General features: G+C 45.7%; 1 protein-coding gene across 8 annotated transcripts; it reads right to left on the bottom strand.

Moving 5' to 3' along the window:
* Positions 1–132: 132 nt before the first annotated feature.
* Positions 133–23,383, bottom strand: LOC121573603 (nuclear pore complex protein Nup98-Nup96-like). Of its 8 annotated transcripts, none has more exons than XM_045222463.1 (33): positions 23,200–23,383; positions 21,812–21,918; positions 21,439–21,537; positions 20,710–20,757; positions 19,948–20,133; positions 18,513–18,655; positions 18,151–18,258; positions 15,774–15,960; positions 15,508–15,686; positions 15,261–15,404; positions 15,030–15,165; positions 14,811–14,903; positions 14,550–14,690; positions 13,997–14,318; positions 13,662–13,781; positions 13,392–13,563; positions 13,042–13,243; positions 12,812–12,950; positions 12,362–12,539; positions 12,130–12,273; positions 9,923–10,153; positions 9,682–9,808; positions 9,244–9,509; positions 8,743–8,924; positions 8,355–8,587; positions 7,873–8,133; positions 6,147–6,304; positions 5,680–5,966; positions 5,274–5,495; positions 4,642–4,883; positions 2,762–2,916; positions 2,344–2,455; positions 133–1,654 (listed from the first exon to the last, which is right to left on the bottom strand). In XM_045222463.1, exons 2-33 carry the CDS (start codon positions 21,888–21,890, stop codon positions 1,467–1,469), a joined length of 5,484 nt encoding a protein of 1,827 aa, XP_045078398.1. In that variant the 5' UTR covers positions 21,891–21,918; positions 23,200–23,383; the 3' UTR covers positions 133–1,466. The 8 variants fall into 8 exon arrangements, with proteins under 8 accessions (XP_045078398.1, XP_045078399.1, XP_045078400.1 ...); XM_045222464.1 differs by having other exon boundaries at positions 7,873–8,130; XM_045222465.1 differs by having other exon boundaries at positions 14,550–14,687.
* Between the last annotated feature and the right edge of the window lie 560 nt (positions 23,384–23,943).

Raw genomic sequence — 23,943 nt, 5'->3', positions numbered from 1 at the left:
TGCAGAAGAATGTATGCATTACAACAATATAATTAGCAGAAATAAAGTGAAGAGTTTAAGATCTGATCTAGACATGAGTGCATACTAAATGCATGAGAGAATGTATTGAGCATAATTCAGGACAAAATAAAATGCATTTTATTCAGACTTTAATAAAAACGTTATCATTATCACCGTCATCACAATCATGCACAGAGTAACGGAGGCAACAGAAGTCCGGAGACTCTCCTCGTGAAAGGCACTGTGCGCAAGGGGAGCGTTCTCCCGCAAAACAAACATACTGCAGCACACACCAAACAATAACTACATACGTCAGTTTCTCTTGAAACATCAAAATACAGAAAACTGGAGGGTAAGGGGGAATGGAGGTTGAGAAAATGGAGGATGTGTGAGTGAAGGTGATGTGTGTGAGTGAAGGTGAGACCAAGGAATTGTAAATTATCTTTAAAATATATGATATTTTTAATCAAACTCCTTGCAAGGACCACAGAGAAACTGTCCCGACTCATAAAAAAAAACAGGCTGATTACAAGAAAGAAAGAAAAAACACCCATCACCACCAAGGAACAAACAGCTCTGGTAATCCCCCATACAATAGAAATCTGAAACCATATACTTGTGATAGTTAGATTCCATTCTCTATCTCCATTCCAATAGACTCACACTAGTTTTGAGCCCAATTATTTTTACAAAAATAGACGTTTATCCAATCTCATTTTACACGTTTTCTATTTTGGTATGCAAAAACAAGAGTTGTTCACTTCAAGCCGGATGTTTGTACAAGATTACATCACTAAAATGAGTCTCCCTTTTAAGCTAGATAGATCTTCCCTATGTATACACAGACAGTTCATCTGGTGTGTGCGATACCGCTCACTAACAAAATCCTGGTAAACAATCTTTACTATAATGACCTTTACGTTTCCATGGGGATGTAAGAGTCAAACAAACATGTAGTTTGCATACAGCATTTATACTGGAAACAGATGATTGCAGGATGACGGCGTTAACACACCAGCCAATGAGTGTCCCTTTAAACAGGGTCAAAGGTTGGGAGAAGAGAGCTCTTATCAGGAGGGTTCAGCAGTTCAATATTTAAATGCACATCATACACAAACACACGTCTCAGGCCTCCTAAGTACAAAAAAGCTATACAACAACATAATAATGAAAGAACACAAAAACTTGCAAGTCATTCATTTCCAAACACACACACGGAGGAATGCTTCATCCAATAATCTTGTGCCATTTTCTTCAGGAGAAACCAAAGCCCCAAAGGAGCATGGGATACGCTGCAAGTCCATCGCTGCCTTCTCAACCAAACTTCCCCTCCCATCTCAATCAACCCCAGTAGTCCTACTAAACAGTGCCAGATAGTCCCCTCCTACCCCCACTGTTCTCACTGGAATCCAACAAACTACCTCAGTTCCTATTGGGCGGGGGGCTGAGGGTTCGGGGGCAGATCATTAGCTGACGATGAGCTGTCTCAGGTATGATTGGGTGAGGCTGCGGAGCTCCTCGAGGGCATAGTCCTCAGGCATGGGCAGACGGCCGATGTGGGGCGCTAGCTGGGACAAGGGGATCTCCCCACCCTCACCACCCTGCTGCAGACTCAACACCACACGCAGGATGTTAGCCACGCGCTTGGCCATCTCTGGAGACAGGAGAGAGGAGAGGTTTAGGTAGGTCTAGGAACACACACACACACCTATAGCCCAGGTTCTCTAGACCGAGATTGTATCTCAGTCTAGCAGTATAACAGTAGCCCACATGCAACTTATTTACCAACACTTTTCACACTTCGGAGGGTATATCCGTGGTTGGTGGACTGTTCGGATAAATAATGCGTCGTTTGTGTCTCCGAGCGGTGCCCAGGAAAGAATGTCAATGTCAATGTTTGCGCCCACACGCTCCATTCTACTTCCTGTCTGTGGCAGCATGGTGCCCATATTGCGAAGCTGATTAGCTAGGACAAACTGGTGTAAAAACAGACAGGTGTGTGCGCACCAAGCAAGAACACAACATGGAATCCATGTTTGGTTTTGATTTGAATTGAATTCATTCTTGGGCACCGCAAACAATTACTTCCTAATCAGAACTGTCTACTGATTGCAGATACAGGCTCGGACGTGGGAAAACTGACGCCAAACAGGCACAGGCCGACACATATCTGGTAAGGTGGGTATATGTTATAAGACTAGACCAGAGTTCCACTCAGGTCTAGAAACTAGGTCTAGGTCAGACAGGACAACACAGAATATTTAAATGAACATTATGTATCACGCTCTGTCCTAGGAAAGATCAGCTATCCTCTGATTGGAGCAGACCGCTCCATCTCCTCACCTGATTGGGCAAGGCGGTCCTTGGCGGTGGAGCAGGGGAGGAGCTCTATCCTGCTGCAGAGTGATGTCACCTCGGTGTGTAGACGCTCCAGCTTATAACCAGCACTTTCCATCTGAACACACACGGAGAGAGACAGAGAGCAAGACCGAGAGCGACAGACAGACCCATTACATACAAACATCATGCATCAATATGAAGCATTCCAGCACTTTCTATCCGTGCAGCGCCAACGCACGCACCCACAGAATCACATCCTTCCATTAAAAAACCCATACAGCCTCAATGTGTTCCAGCCCATAGCCACCATTGTCCATCGGTATATGACCGAGACGACAGATAAATCAGGACATTAGCAGCATAGCTAATTATCTATCATAATCAACTGTAATGGAGTCAACATAATGCCAGACAGACATACCTGTTGTATGGCGTTTAAGGTCTGTATGACTCTGATGTAGTCCAGGTAGACTCCGCCTGCCGTGTCCCAGTCCTGGATCACAGCACTGCGCTCAGGAATAGCCAGCCCGTCCAGGAACTCCAACAGGTACTCATGGTTATCATTAATGATACAGTCTACAGGGGAAACATACAGTTGAAGTCGGAAGTTTACAAACACTTAGGTTGGAGTCCTTAAAACTCGTTTTTCAACCACTCCAAACATTTCTTGTTAACAAACTATAGTTTTGGCAAGTTGGTTAGGACATCTACTTTGTGCATGACACAAGTAATTTTTCCAAAAATCGTTTACAGATTATTTCATTTATAATTCACTGTATCACAATTCCAGTGGGTCAGAAGTTTATATACACTAAGTTGACTGTGCCTTTAAACAGCTTGGAAAATTCCAGAAAATTATGTCATGGCTTTAGAAGCTTCTGATATACTAATTGACATCATTTGTGTCAATTGGAGGTGTACCTGTGGATGTATTTCAAGGCCTACCTTCAAACTCAGTGCCTCTTTGCTTGAAATCATGGGACAATCTAAAAAAATTAGCCAAGACCTCAGAATTTTTTTTTTTTTGTAGACCTCCACAAGTCTGGTTCATCCTTGGGAGCAATTTCCAAACGCCTGAAGGTACCACGTTCATCTGTACAAACAATAGTACGCAAGTATAAATACCATGGGACCACGCAGCCGTCATACCGCTCTGGAAGGAGACGCGTTCTGTCTCCTAGAGATGAACGTACTTTGGTGCGATAAGTGCAAATCAATCCCAGAACAACAGCAAAGGACCTTGTGAAGATGCTGAAAGAAACAGGTACAAAAGTATATATATCCACAGTAAAACAAGTCCTATATCGACATAACCTGAAAGGCTGCTCAGCAAGGAAGAAGCCACTGCTCCAAAACCGCCATAAAAAAGCCAGACTACGGTTTGCAACTGCACATGGGGCCAAAGATCTTACTTTTTGGAGAAATGTCCTCTGGTCTGATGAAACAAAAATAGAACTGTTTGGCCATATTAACCATCGTTATGCTTGGAGGAAAAAGGGGGTTGCTTGCAAGCCGAAGAACACCATCCCAACCGTGAAGCACAGGGGTGGCAGCATCATGCTGTGGGGGTGCTTTGCTACAGGAGGGACTGGTGCACTTCACAAAATAGATGACATCATGAGGAAGGAAAATTATGTGGATATATTGAAGCAACATCTCAAGACATCAGTCAGGAAGTTAAAGCTTGGTCGCAAATGTGTCTTCCAAATGGACAATGACCCCAAGCATACTTCCAAAGTTGTGGCAAAATGGCTTAAGGACAACAATATCAAGGTGTTGGAGTGGCCATCACAAAGCCCTGACCTCAATCCTATAAACAATGTGGCCAGACCTGAAAAAGCGTGTGCGAGCAAGGAGGCCTACAAACCTGACTCAGTTACACCAGCTCTGTCAGGAGGAATGGGCCAGAATTCACCCAAATGATTGTGGGAAGCTTGTGGAAGGCTACCCGAAACGTTTGACCCAAGTTAAACAATTTAAAGGCAATGCTACCAAATACTAATTGAGTGTATGTAAACTTCTGACCTACTGGGAATGTGATAAAAGAAATAAAAGCTGAAATAAATCATTCTCCCTACTATTATTCTGACATTTCACATTCTTAAAAGAAAGTGGTGATCCTAACTAACCTAAGACAGGGAATTCTTACTAGGATTAAATGTCAGGAATTTAAATGTGAGTTTAAATGTATTTGGCTAAGGTGTATGTAAACTTCCGACTTCAACTGTACATACAGGGGAATAGGGTTAGAGTTTGTGTGTGTGTGTGTGTGTGTGTGTGTGTGTACGTGCATATACACACCTGAGGCCAGGTGCTGTATGACCAGCCTGTGGCAGAGGTTCCAGTGGCCTGCTCTGTACAGGTGCAGGGCCTCTTTGTGTCTGTCCGTCTCTCTTCTGGCTCTAGTAGCTTTGGCCAGGTGGAGCCACTGTTCTGGGATCAGTAGTCTCTCTGTGAGGAAGCGCTCTTTCTGGGCAGACTCCTCTGTCTCCAGCATGGGGCAGTGCAGCTGCAGCATCTCCCTCACTGCACGCTCACGGAGCCTGGAGAGAGAAGGACATGTTAGCAGGTTTAACTTTATACGACTTTACATGTTCTAAGTATTCCAACAGGGCTAGCTCACGTAATGTGTAAGCTTGCCTGAGACGTTTACGTCCGTTAGCTCCCCGAGCAAAGAGGGCCAATACATTGCACAGACGATTCAGGGTTGGAATTGGAACCCAGCTGGTCACAGTAGCGGTTTATCATGTAAGATTATGATCAACCGTGATCAGCCTGTCTGTCCATCCAGGGCATCTGCTGAGGGCACTGACCCTCAAATCCTCCTGTGACTCATCAATTTAACCGTCGTCATGATTGATGTTAAAGTTGAGTGTGTGAAGTCTCTCGCTCTGTGTGTGTATGTTGTAAGGTGTGTGTGTTGCGGTACGTACACGTCCTCAGGTATGTGCAGCAGTACGTAGATGGCCATGTCCCAGAGGCCAGCGCTCTCCAGCTGGGCAGCGTAGCTGGTGTGTATGAGGCCCTGTCGGGCGGGGCTGAGGTGTGTGTAGTGCAGCGCCTGCAGGACCGACCACAGGTGCCAGCTCAGACGGTAGTCCAGACGCTCCCACGTCACCGTCAGGGGGTCCAACAACTGCTGCAGGCTGTAACGCCTGGGAGGGAGAGGTGTTACATCATTTAAACCCCACTCTAGCGGTACTTCATTTTTATTCTGCTTGAGAATGGAAATGTAGGATTCATTCTAATCAGAGAAACTGTAGCCCCACTCCACCCCTTAGTAAAGCAAAATAATATATTTTGATAAACCTATGCAGTGTGTTGTGGGTAGTGTAGTACCTGTCACTGTAGAGTTTGAGCAGGTGGAAGCAGATGTCGTAGAGCGGCCGTTTAGACTCTTCTTCCTCCTCCATGTCCAGCGGGTCTGATTGGTCGAGGTAGGGGGGCAGGGGGGCGCAGGCGTACTTCTGACCCTCTGCAGAGCCCTGGAAGGCGGCTTCGTACTTAGCCAGGGCGTCAGCGATGGAGGCTGTGGGAGGCAGCATGTACCACAGATGGACCGCCAAACAACGCTTCCAGTCCAGCTCTGAACACACGTTCACCACACAGTCTGTAGACTGCCACAACTAGAGAGACAAGCACATACAGCTCAGAAAACATTTAGCACTAATGTATATTACAACATATGTGGATTGCAAAACCTACACACACACCTCAACATAGCACACAAAGGACAATCCAGTTAATAGCAGTCTGAACACAACGGACGGCAACAGCTGCACGCGCACACACACAGGGTTACTTACAGGTTTCCCGGCGAGCAGGGCGAAGATGCGTAGCCTCTCCTCCTGCAGGAAGGAGTCTGTCTGCATTCTGTTCCAGTCTCCAAGCTGCAGCGCCAGCAGCTCCCGGCCATACTGAGAGCCCACCGTCTGGGACAGCAGCAGGGAGAGACGGTGGTCCCCTACACACACAGGTTAAAGACATCTTAATGAGATCCTACAGCCTGGCCCAACTCATTCGTGAGATGGCCCTATGGCCATATTTATAACCGTTGAGTAGATTTTACACTAAATATCTGCGTGCGCCATTTCTGAAAAGACTGCACACGCACAAAAATATTGAGATTTCTAAAGTTGGCGCATGCCATCCATTTGCATGTTTCCCGTTATAAATCAGACCTGTGAATGAGCATTATAACTCCGCTTGAATAATGCCCATCATTCACCTTTTATGGTGACGACAGCACCCTTATTTGCTGTATACTTTGGAAGTATTGGAATTAGGCCAAGACAGTATATCTAAAGGAACTATCAATGGCGACCTTGATCAAATCTCTTTGGAGGTGTTGGCCTTTTTTTTTTTTAAATGTGTGACATTTGCTGTATGTGACAGTTTCTGAAACACAAAAACAATTGCAAATTGTTGTGGACCTGTAAACAGATGTAAATTCAATGTTTTGTATTTACTTTCTCTCAAACCTAAATATGCTGCACTGCCTGCAAATTCTTTTTTCTTTACTACAGTAGGCCTACTTACAGTGGTAGCCTACACACTTCAATGCAAAAGATCAACTGTCTGTAACCTGTATGTTATAAACCGGGCTCCTTTTAGGATGCATAGAGCAAAAACGTGAAATTATAATAGCCTATCTAATAGGCCCAATTAAATGAGAGATGTGCATTGTAATTTGTTGTATGGCTTCTTCGGGAATATGAACTCATCACGGCCAGAAAAGGTGGAAATGGTTATAATATATGTATTGTTTATAAATGAAATATTGTCTAGGCTACTGGAGAAATTTGACATCACAGTATTCAGACGTAGCCTACAAACGTCAACGGAAAAGGTGAACCGTCTGTTCTACCGTTGAACTGCGCTTCAGATCGGATCGCATACAGCAAAATATTTTAAATAGTTGTAGCTTATCTATTTACTATTGTGAAGTGGGTACAATTAAATGAGAGATGGGACGAATGTTAGCCTATCCTAACTTGTTGTACGCCTATAGGCCATTTCACGAGTATGAAACCATCACAGTCGGAAAAGCTGAGGAATTTATTCTGCAATGATCATGGAAATGAAATAAATAGGAAATAGATCTCTAATTATTTTAGAATGCAAAGATAAATAGATTTGGGCTATTCTCACTAACAGCAAATGAATAAGTAATCATATATTCCCCATTTGCACAAGGCTACTAGGCTACTTTTGCCTTCTTGCAATGCAATACTTCAACCACTAGAAACTGTACGTACGCATGGTCTAAAGTTTGTGGGAGGATAAGCACATTCTCACTTCTAGTTCAGTTATTATAAATGCAAATGTTTGCGTGAAAACTGGCGCACGCATGTTTTGGGGTATATTCTGTGCGTATGCAACATTTATAAATGAGGCCCCAGGTCTGCAGCAGGCTTTACCTTCCCACCCCTCCATCCATCCATTCCCTTTTGTTCCTGATCTCTGTCCCACTTCCTCTCAAACTCCGATCTCCCCTGCCTCTCTCAACCCTCCAATCCCCCCTCTCCTCACCACTCTTCTGAGCCAGCCTGCAGGCGTCACTGATGCGGTGTCCGGTGAGGTAGCTGAAGATAGCCTCTACGTGTCCTCCCCCCTGGCTCAGGCCCACCTCCTGCTCGATCGTCTGGGTGGCGCTGTGGGACAGCCAGGCTGAAAAGCTCCTCCTCCTCTCCAGCTGCTGCAGGTAGCCGCTGGAACCAGGCTCTGTCGAACCCAGCCGACCCCACAGGGCCTCACACAGAGTCCACACCAGAGCCCAGTGACCCAGGACTGCTACGGGGGGAGAGATAAGAGAGAAGATAGCATTAGCAAGCATATAGTTATATCTGAACTCATTGAGACAGCAATGGGAGAGAGGATTAAAACAGAGCGGTAGCAGGGGTGATGTTAGAATCATAGGGACGTTTTGGAATTGGACCAATAAAGTGTGAGCCATCTACCATTGTGTTTGTGTGTGTGTGTGTGTGTGTGTATGAGAGTGATGCATCCCTTACCGTCTCCAGCGCCAGCCTCCTGGTTGAGGTCAGTGATCCACTCTACGTACTCGTGCAGGGCGGCCACCCCATTCTGGGGCTGGATGAAGGGGCAGGCCCCCTCTGTACTGATTGTGCTGTGCTTCAGGCTGATCTCCAGGGGCCGCTGGTACACCGCCTGGCTCTCCTCACTGTCCCGCGGCTCCAGACCAACCACCTGCTCGATCACCACCTTGAACGGACTGTCTGAGAGTCTGTAGGGGGAGGGGAAAGAGGGGAGTTTACGGTTGAGTTTCTATCACCCATAACAAGCTCAAGCACTGCTCTGATACAGTAAGTCTGGATCCCATTCTGACACTCCTACAGCATTGTGTAGATGACAGTGGTCTGGTGTTTGTCTGTTACTCACTGTTTGCTCTTGGCAGGTTTAGGCAGGAATCCAAAACCTCCAGCTCCTGTGTCTCCCTGGTCCTGCTCCTTGTCCCCAGCCCCACTCAGCCTGTCCCCACAGTGGACCAGAGTCCAGCCTGGACCCCACCCCACCCGGAACGACCGGCCCGTGAACAGAGCTGCATCCATCAGCAGACGGCCCTGGGTGGAGGGAATGTGTTGATTACATGGACTAGATTATTTTAAACTCCCCGTACTGTACAGCCATATTCACACATACGAAAACCACACAGTGGAATCCAACAAGATGATCCAACAAATCTCCATGTTCTCAATGTGAAACTCCATTGTTTTGCTCCATGTACCTCTGTACTGTATGTATCCTTGTGTGATCAGTCTACTGTACCGTCTGATATTTAAACTCTTAACTATCATAAATGTATCATGATGTAGGATGAAGTGTCTAGAAAAACACCTGACAAATACAAATTATTACTAGTAGAAGTATAGTTATCATTACCTTCCCCAGTGTGACTGAGTTCTCTGGGGCCACAGGGCCCCCCAGGCGTCGAGCCCCCACCGTCCGTACAGTGGCCTCTGCCGCTGGGGCAGGCAGCAGGAAGGCTGGACCCAGCGAGGGCCAGGGGGAGAGCCGCGAGGGCTCATGAACCACCGCGGACGCCCGAGACATGGACAGCCTCCCAGAAAGGCCCCCTCCAAAGGGAACGTCAGGGAGCTGAGGGAAGAGACCTGCACCGCTGAAACGAGTCTGCAGGAGACCACCGACTGGAGAGAGAAAGAGAGCGAGAGAGATCGATGAGCAAAATCAAACTGAAAGATAGAGTACAATCTAAGTAAACCACCTCTAATTCATCCAATAACAGTAAAAGCTTCATTCAGGAGGACTGCTATATTAGCATTTAAGACATGTTAGGGTCTATGTGTGTGACACACTTACTGGAGGGCCTGCCCTGCGTGCCAGGCAGGAGGATGCGAGGGGAGGCCCTGTCTAGAGAGCTATTCATCCCTCCCTGCTCCTGGAACATGTCACCATCATCCTCAGCAAACAGAGATGCCTTCATGATCTGAGAGAAGAGAAACACACATCAAACACATTCTGCCTTCATGATGTGAGTGAGGACACACACCATTAGCCTCAACAAACAGGTGGAGTGTGAGGGTGTACAGTAGTATCTTACCTGTAGAGTGTGAGGGTTGATACCCAGCGAAGAGGCAATCTGACTGGATGCGGAGACAGGGTTGTGTTCTGTGGGGGTCACAGTCCCCAGCCGACTGCCCTTCTCCTCCCCCATGCCACTCTCCCCCTCCTCCTCCCCCAACATGCTCTCCCCTGGGGCATCCTGGGTAATGTCGGCCATGTCACTGTCAACCTCAGACATGCGACTCAGTAGCTCCAGCACCGCCGTGGACTGGACATACACAGAGCGGATGGACACAGGATACACACACAACAGGGAAAGTGCAACCAAACACACAGTAAGGTGACACACACCAAAAAGAGACACACATACAGACAAAATCAGTTTAGTGTAATCAGGTTAAGTAAATAAATGAAAATTGTCAGTATGTTTTCAGAGCAGTTGGTTCCAGGTCAGTGAGCTCTACTGGTCTGAGCAGAGCAGACGGTACAGGTGTGTAGACTAGAAGACCACATATGGTGGACATCACTCTCAAGGAAGACGCTTTCCTTATCTCCTATTCTCTACATACACAAGTCGGACAGACCAGCAAAATGGGTCATCTTTAATCTGTTTATTTCTTAGCTTTATCAGATCAAATACAAGATATCACAGATGTATACAGGAGCATGTTTTACATAATAAGATAATTCGTAGCTTGACTCAGTAATACCCCAAGAGTAGATATGTTGTCGTTTCTTAAACCCTCAACCAGAAAGAAAACCTAACCCTGAATATATTCTGCAGGACTGGCAGTTTCCCAAGAACTGCAGGTTACCGCACATCACTCATCATCTTTGGTCATCATCTCAAAGCTTGTTTCAAAGAGAAACTAATATTCATACCAACAAATAATCAAAAATGCATTGTCTCGATTTTTATGAGATACAACCCACGGTAATGTGAGGTTTTCTGAAGTTACCATAATCAGTATTACCCAGTCAAATTGTATGATTTTAAAACACGTAACTATAGGAGGAACAGTTGTCAAAATACAAACATTTCACAATATAATATAGATTTCATTTAAGAAATCTTAAAATCTTACAAACAAACTCTACTTCTGAGTTAAGACTTCACTTCAAACATTTCCGTAAAGGGGCAATCTGCAGTTTGTACATCCATTTTTTGACTTTTAAATTAATGATATATACCCATTGATTCTTGAAAAATAGAACATAGTGATGGTGTATGACAGTTGAACTATGCCTCATGAGCATAGTTCAACTGTCATCCACCATCACTACCCAAAATATAAGCTTGTGTTACTCCTTTGTTTGAAAACAATGTAAACAAAAACTGTATAGCCTCAAAACATGGTTAAAACTACAATTTCAATATCATAGATGGTCAGTCCCTGTATCCATAACTCTGTCCATGAGTTTGAAAGTGGTATCATTTCTCCCTCCCCATCCCTCAGCTGTTTACCAATAACGCTTTGTTATTGTTCGAACTCCAGATTGCAGGTTTGATTTTCTTATCTAAAAAAGGATTTAACACAGCCCTTAATTAAAGGGATACTTTGGGATTTTGGCAGTGAGGCCCTTTATCTACTTCCCCAGAGTCAGATGAACTTGTGGATACAATTTGTATGTCTCTGCGTGATAGTTGAGATTTAGAGCACAGATTAAGTTGATGATCCTGAATCAGTTGTGAGGGGCAGAACATAACCACTAAACCAGACTGACAGACTTCTGACAAACTACCCTGCCCACCTCCTGTCTGCGATTGGTGGGTTGTGGCCTCCACCAGCTCAGGTACAGGTGAACCTGGTAGAGGAGAACCCAGCCTTTCCCACACCTCCACTGATAAATAGATCATGTGGTGTGTCCCATCTGATGAGTCGCTATACTCTACAGCCCATCCAACTGATGTCAGATCAATGTCTCCGATCAATGTTTAATAGCCTTATTGGGGTGCAGAGATCACCAAGACCATCTGTATCCAGGGCTACCAACCTTAAAACCTTTTCCATAGAAACCTATTGAATACAACCTATAATAGAAGTGGTGAAACAGCAGAGATCTAGGCAGAGGACCCCACACACTGCATGTGGCAGTAATGGAAAGTAGTGGAAAGGAAACACTGCTTCTGTTCAGATCATTATGTATATTTAGGTTGTATATTGACTAAGGCCATCCAGGTGATGTAGAGAGCAGTGGGTCTGATTGTCAGTGTGGGTGGGCGCGCTGAGCTGCTCCGTCTACCTGAGCCTGCTGCTGGGTGAGAGGAAGCTGCTGCAGCCCTGGGGGAAGTGTTGTGGCCGTCTTCAGCTTCTTGGGGTCCACTTTAAGAGGAACTTCCTCATCCTCGTCAGAGTCCTGCAGGCCGTATTTAGAGAAGTGGGCCACCTGCAGACACAGAGAGAGATGAGTTACAGACATTGGAAAGGAGATATGGACACACACACACCTTTTGCATGTGTCTAGGCATAATTACCTCAAACACCCAGGAGCCAGTCTCGGGGCGGTACTCGAGGAAGCGGGCGCCCTGTTTGCGTGAAGCGTTCTCCAGGCGGCCCTCGTAGTTCATCTCAGACAGACGCTCAGGGCTCTTTACCTGAGTACAGGTGGTCTTATCATTAGGCCACACCCCATCCAGAGTCACCTCAGCTCGTCTGGGAGAGGAGAGGAGTGAGGGAAAAGAGGGGAGGGAGAAAATAACATGGGGTAGTAAAGAGGTGAGAGGTAAAGGATGAGAAAGAAAGAGAATATTAACTTGAGTTAGCTTCAGCTGTGATCACTATCAGAATATATGTGAAATCAGTTTATGACGTCTGTGATGATGGCATTACAAGGAAAATGATAACGACATTGTCCCCAGTGTGAAGGGGACTAAGTTTCCCTGGCCCGGTGGAGCTGTGTCCCTCTGTCCCATCCTGTCACTGACCTGTTGAGCCCCTCCCCCTCAGCGGGCTTGTTCTTGTCGTCGGGGTAGACGATGACCTCTTTACGTCTGAAGTGAACAATCTCATCCAGGTTCAGCCCTGTCACGTTCACCTCACCATGGAAAAACACTGAGCCGTAACCTGAGAGCCAATCAGACAGCAGAGCAGTGAGCTACCGACCAATTACTTTCCCAGAGCTGTTTCCACCCGACCAATCAAGAGAGTCGTTTACCTTTTCTGCCCACGGTGAAGTTCTCCACCACACACACACCGTTCTCGTCCACCATCTTGGCCAGCTCATCCATGGCGGGGATGGTATAGTAGCCCACACGGCCCAGAACGATACCTGCAGGGTGGGGGGGCACCTCCTGCACCTCCTCCTCTCGCTCCTCCTGTATGGAGTCCTCTCCCAGTGATATGTCCTCGCTGCTCACCTGGAATCAGAAAACTCATGTCACAAACCTCAAAAGTAGTGCACTATATGAGAAGTGTGGCCAAAAGAAGTGGCCTTATAGGGGAATTGGGTGTCATTAAAGACCACCATATTCATTGTCTGTCTACTCTTTTGTTCAATCAGCTCACCTCCAGGCCATTCCTGCCCCTGGCCCCTACCCTATGGGCGTTGAGCTCTGAGATGGTGTCCTGCAGGCTGGGCTTGGTTATGGGATTGGTGTAGAACTTGTTGATCTCCAGGTCATCCTCGGCCCCTCCCTCCACCACCTCCCTAACATAATCATCCTCGTCCACACTGGCACTGTAGGGGAGAGACAGGAGAGAGACATGGTTCAGCAACCAACATCACACAGATAAATATTAGAAATATCATTGACAGTGTGTGTGTGCGTGTCTGACCTGAGTCCGTTGAGGGGGTACTCCGGTGGAGAGGCCAGGTCATCTGTGTCTCTGTTGATTGGGCTGCTGTACAGGCTGCTGCCATTCAGGTTCTTCAGCACCAGCTTCTTAATGCTCTTCCTGGTTTACAACACCACAGAGAAACACACAGATTAGATACCATACACCAACATCACTGTCTGAAGACAGACAGAAGCAAATAGCTGCACCTCATATAAGCTATCGAAAAGTTGTAGTATCCGCTAAGGAAAACATAACAGAAAACAGATAAAAATCAGTAAATCAGTTGAAACAGAAAATCAGCTACAAGCAAATTTCCACAGACGGCCACCTACCTGGGCATGAAGGCTCCGTTGGTGAGAGAAGGCTCATCGTCATCCAGCCCGTCAAACAGCTGAGACTTGGAGGAGCCCGATGATGTTAGAGCTTTGGGCCGCACACGTGTTGCAGGCCGCGGCGTCAGCTTGTAGTGAGTGGGCGTTGTCAACGCCTTCTGGGCCGCCGGATTGGTGGGTTTTAGACGCTCCTCCTTCTTCTTGGGGTCAGAGAGGGGGTTTCTGAAGAGGGGTGAGTCACCGAAGGGGGAGTAGGCCAGAGCATTGATCTGCTGCTGCAGCACTGCCTGCTGGGCCGCCGCCGCGTTAGGGTCTGTCAGCGCTGGGAAGAGAGGGAGAGACAAGAGAAACACAATTAGGATTATAGCTTCACCTAGCCTTCAAGGGCTACTGGAAGTTTCCACCACAGTGTAATGTTATCCAGCCAGTTTCTTCAGTACACTAAAAGAGTAATAGGACTAGGTACGAGAGGAAAGGGCTAGGGGATGTGCTTTCACAATCAGCTTGAGGCTGGACAGAGGTGATAGAGGTGGTAGACGGAAGTGGTATTTACCGACGGGCTGTTGTTGCGCTCCGAAGCCCAGAGTGCTGGTTCCTGTGCTGAATCCCTGCGGTCCGAACGCTCCCATTGTTCCCAGAGTGGAACCCAGCGGCTTGTTATTCCCAAACAGAGACATCTGCCCAGTGCCCACTGCTAACAAACACAGAACACACTTAGAGAAACATACACAGGGACTACTAATGACTGACAATACAGACTTTTGGGTTTCTTTATTATTGTATTCCAGGCCTATGGCGCTTGTTCCATTCATACCTGCTCCAAAGCCGGCTCCCAGTCCGGTCCCCAGTCCTCCTGCTGCCGTCTTGTTCCCAAAGAGGCTTCCGCCAGCAGCGGTGGGTCCAAAACCTTCACACAACACACAGATAACACAATCACTTAAATAGCCAATACTATTATCTATAGATGGTTTACTTGCAAGTACTAGCCTTCATCACACAGGTGCACTCCAATAAGGGCAGATTATCAACTCACCGAAGTTAGATGGGTTGGTGGCTGTTCCAAGGGTGAGGGCGGGTTTGTTGCCGAAGAGGCCGGTGCCTGTGCCAAACGACGGGGCGCTAGTGGTGGTGGCGCCAAACCCTGCTGTCTTATTACCAAACAAGCTCTGCTAGGGACAGGGGTACAGACAGAGACCGTATTAATACACACCATACCTGTACCTAACAACTGTGTAAAGGCCTGCGCATTTGAGTCTATTAATACCTGTGTGCCGACGTTGCCGAAGGCGGTGTTGGTTTGTCCGAAGAGCCCGGTTCCCGTCCCAAAGCCTGTGGCTGGTGTGGTCTGAGCTGTGTTTCCAAACAACCCCCCTGCCTGGGACGCTGCAGTGCTGCCAAACAGACCCCCCTGGGATGGAGAGAGAGAGTTACTCTACTGGAATGGTACAACATCACACACACAGCTAATCTTAGGCGTGTGAGTGTATTAACATGTAAGTGTGAGCTCGCACCATGGTGCTGGTTTGTTGGGGCTGGCCCATGGTGCTGGTGTTGCCGAAGGAGAAGCCTGTGTTGGGTGTGGATGTGGCCTGGCCGAAGGGCTTGAACAGGCTGGCTGCCTGCTGGGCCTGCTGGGGCTGCTGCTGCTGGCCAAACAGACTGCCTGTGGCTGCACCAAACCCACCTGTACCTGGGGACAGGGAGTTAAAACAGTCCGATATAATACATTGTATTTACATTTTCTATTGAGCTCTATCTATGGGCCTGTGTGACTTACTGGTGCCGAAGTTGGTTTTGGCCTGGCCGAAGGAGAAGCCCGTGTTGGTGGCTGAGGAGCCGAACAGCCCTGCAGCCCCCGTACTGGGGGTGGCTGCGGCCGCAGCCCCAAAGAGACCCCCTGTTGGTGCAGCCATGGGGTTAGTGGGGCCTTTCCTCCCTGCCTGGTAGTCCTCCAACCTCAGCTCCTACACAGAGACAACACCACACGGGAGAGGGGGTGAGAGAGATCTGGGCTGCATTGACCCTATCTGCACTGATCACATCTTGCACTGACTCGATGCACACTCACAAGACTATAAATACACACCCTACACGGACACTAAAAAAAAAAAAAAAAAAACACACATTCACTACATAAGCATACAGACAACACAAACAGTGGGGAAAAAAGTCTTTAGTCAGCCACCAATTGTGCAAGTTCTCCCACTTAAAAAGATGAGAGGCCTGTAATTTTCATCATAGGTACACGTCAACTATGACAGACAAATTGAGGAAAAAAAATCCAGAAAATCACATTGTAGGATTTTTAATGAATTTATTTGCAAATTATGGTGGAAAATAAGTATTTGGTCACCTACAAACAAGCAATATTTCTGGCTCTCACAGACCTGTAACTTCTTCTTTAATAGGCTCCTCTGTCCTCCACTCGTTACCTGTATTTAATGGCACCTGTTTGAACTTGTTATCAGTATAAAAGACACCTGTCCACAACCTCAAACAGTCACACTCCAAACTCCACTATGGCCAAGACCAAAGAGCTGTCAAAGGACACCAGAAACAAAATTGTAGACCTGCACCAGGCTGGGAAGATTGAATATGCAATAGGTAAGCAGCTTGGTTTGAAGAAATCAACTGTGGGAGCAATTATTAGGAAATGGAAGACATACAAGACCACTGATAATCTCCCTCGATCTGGGGCTCCACGCAAGATCTCACCCCGTGGGGTCAAAATGATCACAAGAACGGTGAGCAAAAATCCCAGAACCACACGGGGGGACCTAGTGAATGACCTGCAGAGAGCTGGGACCAAAGTAACAAAGCCTACCATCAGTAACACACTACGCCGCCAGGGACTCAAATCCTGCAGTGCAAGACGTGTCCCCCTGCTTAAGCCAGTACATGTCCAGGTCCGTCTGAAGTTTGCTAGAGTGCATTTGGATGATCCAGAAGAGGATTGGGAGAATGTCATATGGTCAGATGAAACCAAAATATAACTTTTTGGTAAAAACTCAACTCGTCGTGTTTGGAGGACAAAGAATGCTGAGTTGCATCCAAAGAACACCATACCTACTGTGAAGCATGGGGGTGGAAACATCATGCTTTGGGGCTGTTTTTCTGCAAAGGGACCAGGACGACTGATCCGTGTAAAGGAAAGAATGAATGGGGCCCATGTATCGTGAGATTTTGAGTGAAAACCACCCTCCATCAGCAGGGGCATTGAAGATGAAACGTGGCTGGGTCTTTCAGCATGACAATGATCCCAAACACACCACCCGGGCAACGAAGGAGTGGCTTCGTAAGAAGCATTTCAAGGTCCTGGAGTGGCCTAGCCAGTCTCCAGATCTCAACCCCATAGAAAATCTTTGGAGGGAGTTGAAAGTCTGTGTTGCCCAGCGACAGCCCCAAAACATCACTGCTCTAGAGGAGATCTGCATGGAGGAATGGGCCAAAATACCAGCAACAGTGTGTGAAAACCTTGTGAAGACTTACAGGAAACGTTTGACCTGTGTCATTGCCAACAAAGGGTATATAACAAAGTATTGAGAAACTTTTGTTATTGACCAAATACTTATTTTCCACCATAATTTGCAAAACAATTCATAAAAAATCCTACAATGTGATTTTCTGGATTTTTTTTCTCATTTTGTCTGTCATAGTTGACGTGTACCTATGATGAAAATTACAGGCCTTTCTCATCTTTTTAAGTGGGAGAACTTGCACAATTGGTGGCTGACTAAATACTTTTTTTCCCCACTGTACTTTTACACATCATATGCTGTGGCTACTCTGTTCTTTATTTTACTCCTATTATTATCTATCCTGATGCCTAGTCACTTTATCCTGCCTTCATGTACACATCTACCTCACACCCCTGCACATTGATCTGGTACTAATACTCCCTGTATATAGCTTAATTGTTGTGTATTTTATTCCTGTTGCGTTACCCTTTTTTTTTTTTTGCATCGTTGGTAAGGGCTTGTAAGCAAACATTTCACAGTAAAGTCTACACCTGCTGTATTCTGCGCATGTTACAAATATAATTAGATTTTGATTCAATAATCTAAAGTGGATTCCTCTCCTCTTTCCCTTCCATTTTAACTGATCTAAAAAAAAGGGAGAGGGCAGCTGAAAGTAAATGAATAATAATGACCCACCTCCAGTGATTTGTTCTCATACTCCTTCATGGCCGTGATGCACTGGTGCTTGGTGTTAATGCTCGTGGTCACTCCCCCTTTCACCATGGTGTCACTTCCTGTTGCAGGCTGAGAGAACAGAAGAGGACATTCATTGGAATACAAAACTCCTCTACTGTATTGGAGCAGGATCAACTGATTACTCGTACACATGGCAGATAAAGCTGACCTCTGAATTTCGTGAGGATTACAGTAAAGAGCTGCATGACATACATGCAGCTCATTCCAGATAAAATAAAATTCGGTACACGACACTAGACAGAGTTCTATTGCAGTAGTTTAGCCCAGGTGTAGTGGGCTAGCCTAGGTCAGGCCAAACTCACGTTGAACTTGACGGTGGTGCCTGGCTGGGCGGCCTGCTGGGTGAACCCTGAAGCTCCGAACAGGGAGGCAGACGCCCCTCCGAAGGGGTTGGAGTTGGTCGCCCCAAACAGCCCCCCGCTGCTGGCCGTGCTCGTGCCAAACGCTATATAAAAAAAAAAAACATCTTACCGATCTAGCCAGACATCTAAGATGATGTAGGACCATGTGACCTGACCAAGATAACTCCTGCCCCTCATGAGTGATCTAAAATCCTTCTGAAATATTATGAGCAATATACAACATCAAATGCATCTAATCAAAAGAGAAACAAATATTCATAGAAAATAAATGTAAGGTATTACACATCATGATCTTATTGCATTTCATTGTACACCAGCAGTCACAATTACTACAACGGACCAGAGCCCTCTATCTACTACTATTTTCTAGGCTAAATAGAAGGCTCTGGAGTGGCCATAGGAGTGCCAGCACAAAATAATCAAAATATTCTAAACAAGTTCTTTTTGCCATTGTTGCATGTGTGGAACTTTGAGAAAGGCACAGAATTCTAAGCTTACATGCCACAGACCCAGTCGGTATTCGATTGAACGTCGCGACCCTGCCCGCCTGTGGGGAAAACAACCTGTGGTTACCCCATGGGCTCACAGCAAAAACTTGACTTTTTTCAAACGCGATTTTCTTGTTGTCTGCCTCTTTTAGTCAATTACAAAACTATATTTAAGAAAAGTACATGTCTAAAGATTACTTTTCAACATTGCCTGGTCCCTTGCGTTAGAAAAGCGTAATATTGTAGGGCTTCCCTCACGCCCCTTTTCATGACGATGCTAGCAGCCACTTGAGTGAGTGCTAGCTCGCTACCGACCGGAACATTAAGCTAGGCAAAACCAACACAAACAAATGGACTCTACAGCTACGAGTAGTGAGTGGAGTTAAAACGAACTGTACTAAACAAGTTAAATATAATACCTGTGATGAAATGTTTTCCACACACATAGCTACGTGTAGCCTACTTGGACACCGTGTCCCCACATTTTCCACACCGAATAGCCTGAAGCCACAGAGCTCTTCTCGCAGGCTCCATTTCCCTATGTGGGAGCATTGCGAACCATAGGCTGGGATTTTTGGCCTGGCTTCATGTACATTGAACAACACAGCAGCTTTTAAGCATGTGTTAATATTTCTGTATAACAAAAACTAGACGAAGTTGCCTCTTTTACAATGAGGCGCAATAGGAAAGATTGTTGGTTTCCCCCAATTTGTGGGCGTGGTCGAGGAGAATTCCTTTTTAATATGTGAATACCGACTGGGACTATATAGTACACCCAACATGACCACGGAACATTCCTTTGAATGGGAATGCCTGTTAGTACTACTAATTCTATGGTAAACCTGTTTGAACAACATCAATGCTAGACAGTAAAAATAGACACTGACTGCCGAAGGAGGCTGGTTTGGCAGCTCCGAAGGCATTGCTCTGCTGGGAGAAGAGTCCTCCGCCGCCGCCCGTGTTGGTGCTGCCGAACAGGCTAGTGGGTGTGCCGCTGGCCGCGCCAAACCCAAAGCCGCTACTGGTGGACGACGTCACGGGCTGGCTGAACGTACTGGAACCAAACAGGCCACCTGGGGAGGGACACACACCACCTTAAACCAGCTCACACACAGGTCCATATGGCCAACTGTAGGAGTGCTTAACTCAAATTCTTGTAGGAACCGGGCTAATGGTTTGGTTGCATGTTCACTGAGGATCCTCTAGAACTGGAGTTATGCATCCGTGATCTGACTAAGCCAGTCAGATGGGCCTTTAGGTCCATATGAACTAGTTTATGGGAGCCCCTAATCATTTCACTCATCACAAGGAGAGGTCGTCTCAATTAACATGCAGCCCTTCATCCCCCTTGTCCCACCTCCTTTTTCTTCCTCTCACTCAGCACAAATACACCACTCACTCTCACATATATAAACAGACAATATGTCCATACACAGTGCCACCTGTCTACATGATCACACTCCCTTTAAGAGCAGAATGCAGATTGTGGCTTTGCTCCAAACCAAATACTACATATTGAATATACTTTGTATGCACAGAAACCCCTTTCAAGAGTATAACAGGGACTGTGGGTGCGCAGCGTTTTCGTGTGTGCACAGCCGCCTGTTTAACAGCGGGTCGTGTGTGTGCGCGCGGCAGCCCATGCTTACCTCCTCTACCTGCACCAGTGTGGATTTGTTGAGGATTGGCTGTCACCACTTTTGAGAGAGTAAAGCATTACAGGGTGGGGTTAGACACATATTCAACCACCACATGTCAGTAGCAGCATCACGGTGGGCACAGAAAACACTCACCATTGTATATTGAATAATGGATTAACGTATAGAGCACATAGTCAGCTCTCTGTCTACTGCGAGTGGCAGTGTGATCATGCAGGTTTACTGTTCAGGCAGACGTCACAGTACAAAAGCTAGTCTTAAACATGTTCAACATCGTACTTTATCAGTGCTATCATATTGACACATGTAAATCCTCCCGAAGCGATGTTGTTAAAATGCCAGTGGGAAATTTCACAATGAAATCTGTAGCTTTGCTGTGGTTATGCAAAAGTTATACAAAATACCTTATACCACAGACACCTTTCTTCTGTGGCTATTCATTCAAATGAAGAACACGGTCGTCCTGAACCGTCAGCTGAGTTAACCCCTAAACCACTGCAATGGAGAACACTGGCCTGGTCCTAAACCCAGAGTGTAGTTGCAGCAACCATACTGCTATTGGGCCTCAGCAGATTGTAATGAAAAAAGTATTCACGAAAGCAGCTATGCCCCTATACTACAGGATGTTAATTAAAAGAACAGATCTGATATTCGACAGGATTAGGCGGGTACTGAGTTATTAACATGTGTTATAGTCAGGATCAGGGAGATGTGGCAAACCTGGTTTATTCTGCGTCGCCCCAAAGAGTCCTCCAGTGTTGTTGGTCACCCCAAACGCAGAGGCCCCGAAGCCACCTGTCGCCGCCCCAAAGCCAGTGTCTGCAAACACAGGGTCAACACCACCTCTCTTATAATCCACAATAATTCAACTTGATTTGAGAGTGAATGCTGAGCTGCATTGTTGGTTAAGGGCTTGTAATTAAACATTTCATGGTAAGATCTACACCTGTTATATTCTGCGCATGTGACATAAAATGTGATTTGATTTCAGGCGAAGACATTGATGAGACAATCGGGAAACCATAAAGGTACTCAATTTGTCAGGGCATACATTAAAACTAACTGTACACTTGCACCCACTGTTGTTACTTACTTTGTTGTCCAAACGTGGATGAAGTCCCAAATCCTCCGGTCCCTCCCCCGAAAGGAGCACCAAATGACTTGTTGAACATCTTCTCCTGCTAGCAGGACTGCATATGTCTGCTCAGCATCACACAAAAAGACAAACTTAAGTTTATATCAGCAGACAGAAAGAACTGACAAACAGACTTGACAGTAACAGAATACAATTACAGTAATCACGTACGTGTTCTAAGTTACCAAGATCTAGCTTGATATAGCTGGCTACATATGATTTTTGGGCATAGAACAAATGAAGGTGACACAGTACATATGTTTTAGGTAATCTCGTAGCCAAGAAGAGAGCAGTAGATGGCTCTGTCTGAACACAGTAACTTGTTTATATCAGCGCGTGAATGACGTTGACATACAAAAAGCTTTCCATAAGAAACTAACAGACAGCCGATTGGGCTGTAATTTATTTTATTGTTAGATATTAAACTGGTTTTAGCATAACCTGGCTTCTATGGCAGTTATAATAACAGATACAGCAACACAAAACTGATTAACGTTAGTTGAGAACTGGAATTGAGAGAAGCAGTGTGGTTAACTAGTTCTGGTGGTGCGAGGTTCCAGAAGACAGAACTAACGCTAACTCCAATACTTCCTCTGTCATGAAAACATAGTTAGCTAACTTACTCTTAGTCAGCTAAGTTACTGTAGTTAACCACCGTCGGCACATGTCAACTTCATGAACTACATGCCAGTCCCCCAGTTGATAGATATATATATATATATTTAGAGCCATGACCAAGAGTCCATTCAGAAACAGTTTAACTACCTAGATATCTCTAACATTGCGCTCACCGGTCAGTTGGCTTATTAGCTAACGATTACCTTTGAAAGCCAGCTAGGCGCCAGAATGTGTTCTCTCATCACGCTGCGGCCTGCCTGGCAGACGTCATTAGGTAGCTAGCTGCTAGCCTGATATATTAAAACAGTATTTAGCCAACTAGCTAAATTACCCACCTCAAAATCAAGAAAATGATCACAACAACGTTACCCGTCGCACAAGATAAAAACCAGATATGACCAGTTTAGCCTGCTAGCTAGTTATAAACATCCGCAAATGTCGCTGGTGAGTCAGAACCGCAAATCTGTTAGCGGTGGCTAACAGTTAGCTAGCTCCTGTTAGCCAACTCTCTCTGGCATGATAACAATCTTTGATGATATCCAACAAATGTATCTAGGTCGTTCTTGTATACACTATAGATAGATATATTGACAACGTTAACCGGTCAAAGTTACAAGCTGTTAGAGAACTCATTACTAACTTGGCTAGCTAACGTTAGTTGTGATGTTGTGCTAACTAGCTTGCTAGCTAACCCAGTTGAAAAATGGATGTAAAATGTTAAAACTCACCGTAAATAAGATTATGTTCGATACAATACGTGTCTTGTGATCCAGTCACAATGTGGGTGTAAATAAGATCGAAGTCTCTAAACTGGAATAGATTGCAATGTTTGTTTTCCGTAACTGCGGCTTTTCGTCGCACAACGAGGGAAACTGCGGTAACGAGGCCTAAAATGCGTCACGACGCACCGCGGCTAGGTTTTGAATATGTCGACGTGCACCAACGTTTTGTCGGTCCTACAAATTCTATGGCAAGACTTGAAAATGGTTGTCTAGCAATGATCAACAACCAATTTGACAGAGCTTGAAGAATTTTGAAAATAATAATGGGAAAATATTTTACAATCTAGGTGTGCAGAGATCTTTGAGACTTACCCAGAAAAAATCACAGCTGTAATCGTTGCCAAAGTTTTAACATGTATTGACTCGGGTGTTAATACTTATGTAAATTAGATATGTCTGTATTTCACTTCCAATACATTTGCAAACATTTCTAAAAACATGTTTTCACTTTGTCATTATGGTTTATTATGTGTAGATGGCTGAGAAAACAAATATATGTAATCCAGGCTATAACATAACCCTAATAATTTCTGAAGGTGCTGTTTGTACACTATTTGACCAAAAGTATGTGGACACCTGCTCCTCTAACATCTCATTCCAAAATTCCATGGGCATTAATATGGAGTTTGTCCCCCCTTTGCTGCTATAACAGCCTCCACTCTTCTGGGAAGTATTTCCACTAGATGTTGG

The sequence above is a fragment of the Coregonus clupeaformis genome, chromosome 9, assembly GCF_020615455.1.
Source record: "Coregonus clupeaformis isolate EN_2021a chromosome 9, ASM2061545v1, whole genome shotgun sequence".
NCBI lineage: Eukaryota > Metazoa > Chordata > Actinopteri > Salmoniformes > Salmonidae > Coregonus > Coregonus clupeaformis.
This window is presented reverse-complemented; position numbering and strand designations above follow the sequence as displayed.